We start from the raw sequence: 10005 nt of genomic DNA on the forward strand, positions 1-10005 counted from the left end.
CTTGTGTGGACACACAGCGTTCATGCTGGGAAAGTCTGTCACCGCTGAAGAAGATTAACCACGCGCCTGTGTCTAATCTCACTTTGTGCCTCATTCCCCAGTGACCGGAGACTCTAAGTCTGCAGGCAACCGGTGTTTACTTAATCAATGGTAGCACTCTACTGCACTCTTATTTAATGCATGGCACAACTTGAGCACAGCGACTGTTGACCTCAGCATGTAATAAGAGGCAATGAGTAGAGGAGAAGCCACATTGCAGTAACAGCAGTTTCCTAGTAGCAGATAAGTGGCACAGCTGCCAAATGTCTTTTGCTTTCCCAGCAGGCCCAAACCTTTCATTCAAACTCACAGGTCCAGCTGAAATAATAATGCCCAATTTGTCTAACAGCAGGTATTTTTGTAATATATCTCACTGAGTGAAGCTTATATACTTTTTAAACAGTCAGTGAAAATAAACACTGATTTTAAATCTTGTCAAGTAACACTAATTTCAAAGTATAATGAATTTAAGGGCATAAATGAGGCCCCAAAGAGAGGTCAGTGTAGCAGAACATCCTTCATTTTGGACATCATGGTTTTTCATGCAGATATACTACATGGGCCAAAGGTTTGTGGACACCAACCATCATACACATACACCAATCAGGCATAACATTATGAGCAGTGACAGGTGAAGTGAATTACACTGATTATCTCCTCATCATGGCACCTGTTAGTAGGTGGGATATATTAGAACATTTTGTCCTCAAAGTTGATGTGTTAGAAGCAGGAAAAATGGGCAAGTGTAAGGATCTGAGCGAGTTCAAATTGTGATGGCTAGACGACTGGATCAGAGCATCTCCAAAACTGCAGCTCTTGTGGGGTGTTCCCGGTCTGCAGTGGTCAGTATCTATCAAAAGTGGTCCAAGGAAGGAACAGTTGTGAACCGGCGACAGGGTCATGGGCAGCCAAGGCTTACTGATGCACATGGGGAGCGAAGGCTGGCCCGTATGATCTGATCCAACAGACAAGTTACTGTTAATACTTAACACTGGTTAGTTAAAGTTAATGCTGGTTCTGATAGAAAGGTGTCAGAATACACAGTGCATGATGGGTCAGGGCTGTTTTGGGAGCAAAAGCGGGACCAACACAATATTAGTCAGGTAGTCATAATGTTATGCCTGGTCTGTGTACATGCTTTTTCAAAATACAGTTTCAGATGTAGTCCCCTTTTGCTGTTCTCTATAATATTCTCTACTCTTCTGGGAAGGCTTTCCATTAGATTTTTGAGTGTAGCTGTGGGGATTTGCTCATTCAGCCACAAGAGCATTAGTGAGGTTAGATGCTGATGCCAGGCGAAAGAGGCCTGGGGTGCAGCTGGCGTTCCAGTTAATCCCAAAGATGTTCAATGAGAAGATGAGAATACTAGGTGCAAGAGAGGGATGCACCCTGGAAAGAATACACAATATAGAAATTCAGAATCACCTATTCATATATCACTTATGACATGTAATTATGTCATGCAGCCATCTTTCCCAAAAATAATCTTGGTGCTGGTTCCAAATGCCAAGGTAACCTTCAGGAGTCCTGGTAGAACTAGTCACGTATGTAATTAGTGTTGCTGCTAGGAACAGTGATGACACACTGTCATGAGAAATCTACACAGGACTAACTGGGAAAGTGTTCAAAAGTATCTGAACACTCATGCCATGTGTTGTTAACCCTGTAGAATAAGGAGAAGGTGCAAGGTGATGATCAGGTGACATTAGAGCAGACCTCTTGGTGCAGCACATATCCAAGTAATGCCTATGCTCTCTTAAGAGTTCACTTAGAGATATTTTAAGTTGCTAGGAGACCAATCTGTCTATAGGACATTGCAATATCAACAACCACCAGTGGTCCAAGTCTTGTGTCTGTGACAGATGAACAGATGGTTTAAGGATCGTCACGGTCTGGTGTAATTAATACTGCGAACAACAAGGAATGCATTTCAGGGTTGCCTTCATGATATCCTTAAAAGTTAATCAAATTATTTTACCAAACTGACGGAAAACTCATGGGCTCAGCCACGACGACACTCTGGAATTACATAACCACCAACAGTACAAGACAAGCTTATATCCAGAGCATGTGCTTCTCCAACTCCTTCGCACTGACACTTATAAAGCATACCGCATACTGAGGTTCAACCGATAGAGTTTACATAATCCACAGAACAGGATTCATCTAAGAGCATACATGACTAATGGAAGCAAGGGTCTTCAATTTAAGGTCAACAATTTCTTCTAGAAATCACAGATGAAATGGTAAACATTTTCTGCAGGCTCCTACACAGAAACTAAGAGGTATTTTATAGGGCCAAGCTGAAGAAAGCATATAGCGTGCTTGTTTTGCCTCCCAAAAGGTCTACCTCATACCGAGTACTGATGTTTAGCTTTTTGCATCCTAATTTTATGTACAAAGCTCTTCTCTAAAATGACTGTTATATACAATTTCACTAAGAACACAGCAAACGAACTGTGTTTCTAAAGCAAACATGAAATGAAGAGCATTTGCCAGACTGCCTTCTCAGTGCTGGTACCAAACAGATTGATAATGACCAGATTTTAGCAACTGATTCACACGGCATGCAGTTTTTCCCGGTATGATAACAGAGTGAATGATGTTGTAAAAGAATGTTTAATAAAACACAGTACAAAAAGAAACAGTGGAATGTCTGCAGTGGGACAAAATACGGCAAGTGTGTTGAACAGTGGAAATGGCTGTGGCGCCCTCTAGTGACTATTTTCCAAAATAATGCACAGTATACTATAATCCGCAAGACATTTCACAAACGTTTGTGAAAAATGACTACTCATACAGGCCTCAAAATAAATCCCATTACTCACATAAACCAGAACATTTCATATTTACAGACTTTCAAAGAAGCTGTCAAACGTACAACAGCTTCCAACAAGCACAAAGTACCTGTGATTACCAAAACAGGAAGATATTCTATAAAACAGTTCCAGTGAGCAGTTAATGAACAAGGATGAGCGCCTCCTCTTGATAGAGCATTGGGCATGTAAAGACATGCAGAGTAACAGTAGATGGTTTAACAGTTACAAAGTCATGTCCATGTTTTAATTTTACTCTTTAAGAGTCATTAGGAAGGCCAAAGAGTTTGACAGTCCCTGCCTCCCGGTTGCTGTCGTATTTGCCCTCTTTATCATCACAGGCGTACGCCAGGAGCGGCCTTTTCGGGTGCCAGGCTACAGTGAAGGTCGGAGACTCGCACTGTACTTCCCAAAGCTTCTCCCCTATACACAAATACATCACAAACATCTAAAGTTTGAATAATGTGAATGCTGTGTGTTCAAAACAAACAGAGAGAGGATAGTAGAAAACCATTTAAATGTACAGCTGAATTGTAAAACCAACTATAGTATACAGGGAAAAAAACGTTTACCTGTCTCTACTTCAGCAATGTCGATAAAATGATCTTCAGAGGCTGAAGCCAACATTTTGCCATCATGACTGAAACTCAGGGTTCTCACTGGCCAGTCTAACCTGTAGGATATCAAATCAATAGAAGGAATATATTCATATATTTACTTGTATGCATTCTTTCTTTTGGCTATGAATATATATAATAATGGAATAACTGTCTTAAAATCTCTTTACCTAGAAAAACAGCGAACACACACCAGCTCTTCAACATCCCACAGACTAACCAGAGCATCTGCACTTCCAGTAGCAAAATATTTGCCAGTGGGATCAAATTTGATGCAGATACAGTTGGATGGATGAGCATTAATTGACTGGATAAGCTTCAGGTCAGGATAGCTGAAACAGAAAAATCAATCACAAAAGCAGGGGTAAAAATCATAAATACACAGATGAAAAACCTGAATATTGCTTCTATGATAATAGAATTAAATGTACTAATCCATTTGCTCATATACATGGACACTCGATGGCTGTATGTGTAAAGAAAGCAATGCAATCAGCACATCTCCTTCATGGGAACAGTATTCCCTAAAGGCTGTGGCCTCTTTTCATCAGGATTATTCACCCTGCCACACTGTAATATTGTCCAGGAGTGGTTTGTGTTCAATGTGTTGACTCCAAATTTCCCAGATCTCGATCCAAATAAGCATTTGTGTGATGTTCTGGACAAATCTGATCCCTGAAGGCCCCACCTCGGAATTTACAGGATTTAAAAGGATCTGATGTTAACATCTTGGTGCCAGACAGCACACTACAGCACAGCTTTAATGGGTTAGAGACGCTTGGGGGGGTAAAAGAGGAGCCTACACAATATTAGGCGGGAGGTTTTAATGTTACGGCTGAGCAGTTTATATAAATAATTTACATAATACTGAATAATTTATAACGGATGTTTGAACCTCAATTCAGAATTCATCGTGTTCTTTTGCCAGAGAGAGAAACAGAACACATTACTTCAAGGTACTTTAGATGCAGATTTGACTAAGAAATTAATAGCTATATGCAAGACCTAAAAAGAATGAACCAGTTTTACATTAAAACAAAATTACCTCAAAATGTTGATGCAGCCGTTGCCGTTTGTCAAAAAGAACATATCATTGTCGTTGTTCCAGGAAATTTCGTTGACCTCAAACTTAAATTGCTCTTCAGCACGTGGACGGTGAGTCTTCGCATCAATGAAAGTCACCACATCATCCTTATTCCCAACAGCAATGGTCTGACCATCAGGACTCCAACATATGTTGATGTTCTCTCCTGAAAATTATAGACATTAAAAAAAAAATGACACTGGTATAGTACTCTGTTTGAAATGGCTATGAAAAAATAAAACTGGAAATAATTATGAACATGGGGTGGGTCATGAGAGTAAAGTAGCCATCAGGGGCCAACCTGCTGCTAGTACAGAAAGTGCAGAGACACTGCAATAAGCCAAAAACATGGCATGTATTTTCTGCATTTGAACTGTGGGTCCCCATATAAAACAGATCATCAACAACAGATGATTGTGTGAAAACACACACATCTAAAATATAGATGAAGATACAAAAACGAAGCAAAGATGGAGGATGGGTATGAAAACAATCTCTCATTTAAAATTGGTTATGATTCTTCTTTACACACAGCTCTGACAAAAGTGCCACTGATGTAAACTTGTGTATATCTTGTCACATACACTATATTGCCAAAAGTTTTGGGACACCCCTCCAAATCATTGAACTCAGGTGTTGGGCTCGGCCCCTTAGTTCCAGTGAAAGGAACTCTTAATGCTTCAGCATTTCAAGCCATTTTTCGACAATTTCATGCTCCCAAATTTGTGGGAACAGTTTGGTGTGGAGGAACTTGACTGGCCTGCACAAAGTCCCGACCGCAACCCGATAGAACACCAAATGGCCATAAACGCACTCCTAAACCTTGTGGAAAGCCTTCCCAGAAGAGTTGAAGCTGTTATAGCTGTAAAGGATGGGCCAACTCCATATTACATTCATGTGCATGTAAAGGCAGACGTCCCAGTTTTGGCCTGGCTCACACTCTACACTTTAATTCATCCCAAGTTCCTCCACACCAAACTCGCTCATCCATGTCTTTAGGGACCTTGCTTTGTGCACTGGTGTGCAGTCATGTTGGATCAGGAAGCGGTCATCCCCAAACCATTCCTACAAAGTCGGGAGCGTGAAATTGTCCAAAATGTCTTGGTATGAAGCTGAAGCACTAAGAGTTCCTTTCATTGGAACTAAGGGGGCAAGCCCAAACCCTGAAAAACATCTGTGGCCATGGAAGCGATTGGAACACCTAAATTCAATGATTTCGAGGGGTGTCCCAAAACGTTTGGCAGTATAGTTCAAGTCACATATTATCAGTGTTGGCAAACTACTGTGAGAGGAATGAACCACAAGCTGCTGTGTGATAATGCATCACACCAACCTAGACCCTGATGGTTTTCCTATAACAGCATGCCAAGTTTTACCTTTTGTGCTGACCGTGGCCATGCATTTAGTAGTACGCACATCCCAGATCCGGATAGTTTTGTCTCCTGAGGCTGTAACAAACAGATCAGGGTTGGTTGGATGCCAACACAACTGATCAACACTGTCTCCATGTCCTCTGTAGTTATTCTCCTTCACCTGGATTGAGGGGAAGAACCGATAAAGTCCCAAAACAATGGCATACAGTGATATTTCTGCCATCTAATAAACAATACATTTAAGAAAAAGTAACCTATAGGCTTAGACAACAGCAAAAGTCACAGTTTAAATGACCAGACACCAAATCTTAGTACAGTCTGATGATAACAAGCAACCATTAGCTGAAGTGACTAGTATTATTTCTAATGGAAAGATAAGGCGGCTTATAAACACTCTATTACTGTTACTGTTAAACTACAGGATAATAATGTAATGTAAAAATCCTACACACTGTTTAGTTCATGCGAACGGAAAAGTGCAGATAGTAACACTTGTACCTACCAGGCGGTCTTTTTCGAGGACAAAAACACTCGCGGTTTTGTCGAATGAACCCGAAGCCAGTCTTTTCCCATCACAGCTCCAGGCTACAGAGTGAACCTTGGCGCTGTGTGCAGGAAATTCCCGACTTTTGCTGTTGTTTTTGAAATTCTCGTGCATTTCATGATAATAGGAGGACGCCATGCCACTTCTTTACTCAGTGTACCGACTGTTTAAAAATAAAAGTAATGAAATGATAGCGCCATCTAGTGTGTGGGAGGACCGTTTATAGCCTCCACGCTTACACAGGGTAGAGTGTAGATTTACTGAGTGAGGATCCTGTCCAAATGTGGAGCATTTCTAAAGACCAGGAACTTTCAGAATGAGTCTGCTATTACACCGATCAGCCATAACATTATGAGCCGTGAGAGGTGAAGTGAATAACACTGATTATCTCCTCATCATGGCACCTGTTAGTGGGTGGGATATATTAGAACATTCTGTCCTCAAAGTTGATGTGTTAGAAGCAGGAAAAATGGGCAAGGATTTGAGCGAGTTTGAAAAGGGACAAATTGTGATGGCTAGACGACTGGATCTCCAAAACTGCAGCTCTTGTGGGGTGTTCCCGGTCTGCAGTGGTCAGTATCTAGTAAACTTGGTCCAAGGAAGGAACAGTGGTGAACCGGAGACAGGGTCATGGCCGGCCAAGGCTCACTGATGCACATGGGGAGCAAAGGCTGGCCCGTGTGATCCGATCCAACAGACGAGCTACTGTTGCTCAAACTGCTGAAGAAGTTAATGCTGGTTTTGATAGAAAGGTGTCAGAATACACAGTGCATCACAGTTTGTTGTCTATAGGGGCTGCATTGCTGCAGACCAGTCACGTGCCCATGCTGACCCCTGTGCACTACTGAAAGCAGCAACAATGGGCACGTGAGCATCAGAACTGGACCATGGAGCACTGGAAGAAGGTGGCCTGGTCTGATGAATCATGTTTTCTTTTACATCATGTGGATGGCTGGGTGCATATGCGCTGCTTACCTGGGCAACACATGGCATGTCATGCTTTGGGCAATGTTCTGTTGGGAATTCTTGGGTCCTGCCATCCATGAGGATGTAACTTTAACACGTACCACCTACCTTAGCATTGTTGCAGACCATGTACACCCTTTCATGGAAACGGTATTCCCTGATGGCTGTGGCCTCTTTCAGCAGGATAAGGTGCCGTGCAACAAAGCAAAAATGGTCCAGGAACGGTTTGATGAGCCGAACAATGCGTTTGAGGTGTTGACTTGGCCTCCACATTCCTCAGATCTCAATCCAATAGAGCATCTGTGGGATTGTGCTGGACAAACAAGTCCAATCCATGGAGGCCCCATCTGGCAACTTAGAGGACTTAAAGGATCTGCTTGCCAGATACCACAGCACACCTTCAGGGATCTAGTGGAGTCCATGCCTCAACGGGTCAGGGCTGTTTTGGCAGCAAAATGGAGACCAATGCAATATTAGGCAGGTGGTCATAATGTTATGGCTGATCAGTGTAATTCATCCACGAATTAAACAAAATGATCTGACAATAGAATATGCAGAACATTTCAAACAATCAGCAAATGTATGCTAGACTGATTCTGGGCTTGGGAAATGAATGAAAATGACAAAAGGTACACTGACATTTTGTTTTTATTTATCTTTAATAAATTCAGTATATTTATACTGAGTAGTGGGAATAGTAGTAGGATGAAACCTTTCAGTCATTGCTGTTCACTTAAACACTCTTAGAGTTTCCTTAGAGGTTCAGTGAATAACTTGATGAAGGTGTTTTTCTCTTTAGCAGGGAAACACACTGGTGTAGGGTTGAACTGTAGGATTAAACGACTTCTATATAGATTAAACATCCATGTAATAGTTTTAAATTTGCCTCATCCCAGGAAGGTATACTGGAAGGTGGAGAGCCTTTAATCAGTCACACATTAAATCATGTTTAAAGGCAGAATGGAAACGTTTCATTTCACAAACGGTCTTATATCAAACTACCATCATTTTATGAAGCTTTATTGAGTTTATAAGTAAAAAAAAAAATGTGCTGGCACATTTCTCATGTTGCAAGTCATTACATATCAAAAAAGCCTTTTCCAGTGTAGCTTCATTTTTTTTTATTCAGTCCTGTTTAAATGGTACGGTGCAGAATGACATAGTTTCAGATGAAAAGGTGCACTCATTTTAAAAATACACACACACACACACACACACATTATATGATCACAACAGTCAGATAATCTAAATCCATTGTACCCTACAAAGTTAAACTAATAAGGCTGAAGAGGAACAAATGGTGTTCACAATAAGGCCAATAAACATTCCAAAGGTGCTGACTAATTAATAGGTCAGTTCATTTATCCAGAAGAATGTAACCTAAAATTGTTAGAGAGCGATGTTTTAATGGGCGATATATATATATTTATATATTAGGGTTAGTTCTCAATGGGTGTAGGAACAAAAAGAAAAGTCCAGCAGGCAAATTATTTTACAGCTGATACAGAAAGAATTTTCAAGGATTAGTATCTTGTGAGGATTGGTCACAGACCGAACCACAGTGCCTCTGATGGAAAAAAGTGACTCAACGTGCATTAGGTCCAGTGCACACCATTACAATTTGCAGATGTTATTGCATTGTCCGTGGAGGCTACAAACCTCAACACACCTAGCTCTACCTTTAAATTGTATTAAAGCATAACTAAGCAAATACAGTGCCCTTGAACAGTACGTCCGTTACAGTGCAAAAAGTCGGGTGACACAGGTGGAAGACGTAAGAGGAAACCATTTCGCTCCTTGAGGGTGTTCGTGTTTTGTGATGTAGAGAAGCTGTACGATTAAAGATAGCTAGGAGGTGAGTTTGTCTATAGGAGGTAGAGTGAATAGACCTTCACTTTTCTCCTTCATGCTTATCCACATCAGCGTGAGCTCTTACATGGCTTACGTTTGCATCTCGAGAGGATAGTTCGCAGAGAGAACTAAAAAACCTCGGAAAGGACAACAAAAGTGCCTTGATGTGCAGTATTGTTCTCGGACTGGTTCAGAATTTAGGTTGTGCATTGTAAACAATGATCTTTCCTGTTCACGTTTCATATATAGCGATGTTGTTGTTAATGATGAAGCCTGTGAAAGCCTGAGAAAGCAGTTATTGTCACAGATGGTCTGATGGTTTTCTTTTCACTGTGTAGTGTTTATCAGAACAAAATATGACTGATCATAATATCATTTTAGGATTATTTTATATTGTTCAGCACTAATCAAACTGTATTTAGTGAACGAAGAGGTTTTTGTTGGCTGACCAAAATAGTAACAGGTTAAATAATTGCAACCCATAATAAAGCATTAAAATGTTCCATATAAAAAGAAATTTGTCAGGAATGCATTTTATATGTTGCTTTTGAAATATTTGTTCATTGTACTCATTGGGGGCATTGCTAGTTTGCAAATATAATCAATCAAATTTAAATATCAAAACAGGAAATGAGCCTGTTGATTTAGGTCTCAAAATATAATCATTTCTAATGAGAAAGTAAATACTGTTGCATTCCAGAAAGTAACTAGAACT

At 40.7% G+C, this 10005-nt stretch overlaps 2 protein-coding genes across 3 annotated transcripts in view; both read right to left on the reverse strand.

The window, feature by feature from the left end:
* Window positions 1-2639: 2639 nt before the first annotated feature.
* On the reverse strand, window positions 2640-6645 carry thoc3 (THO complex 3). The gene is made up of 6 exons (XM_058398026.1): window positions 6432-6645; window positions 5933-6089; window positions 4518-4722; window positions 3643-3804; window positions 3428-3528; window positions 2640-3278 (listed from the first exon to the last, which is right to left on the reverse strand). The coding sequence occupies exons 1-6, from the start codon at window positions 6609-6611 to the stop codon at window positions 3115-3117; spliced, it is 969 nt and encodes a 322-aa protein (XP_058254009.1). The 5' UTR covers window positions 6612-6645; the 3' UTR covers window positions 2640-3114.
* Window positions 6646-8133: 1488 nt separating this feature from the next.
* shtn3 (shootin 3) overlaps window positions 8134-10005 on the reverse strand; it is an 18757-nt gene continuing 16885 nt past the window's right edge. For both annotated transcript variants that reach the window (XM_058396449.1, XM_058396448.1), the window contains exon 18: window positions 8134-10005. This exon is cut by the window's right edge and continues 241 nt beyond it. The gene's annotated coding sequence lies outside the window, so the exon portion shown is untranslated.

This window comes from Hemibagrus wyckioides, linkage group LG08, assembly GCF_019097595.1.
Source record: "Hemibagrus wyckioides isolate EC202008001 linkage group LG08, SWU_Hwy_1.0, whole genome shotgun sequence".
Taxonomy (NCBI): domain Eukaryota; kingdom Metazoa; phylum Chordata; class Actinopteri; order Siluriformes; family Bagridae; genus Hemibagrus; species Hemibagrus wyckioides.

Coding starts and splice junctions, on each gene's coding strand:
- thoc3 (XM_058398026.1), bottom strand. CDS start 6,611: ATGGCGTCCTCCTATTATCATGAAATGCACGAGAATTTCAAAAACAAC. Junction 4,723..5,932: donor GGCCACGGTCAGCACAAAAG/GTAAAACTTGGC, acceptor TATAATTTTCAG/GAGAGAACATCAACATATGT. Junction 3,529..3,642: donor TGTGTTCGCTGTTTTTCTAG/GTAAAGAGATTT, acceptor GATATCCTACAG/GTTAGACTGGCCAGTGAGAA.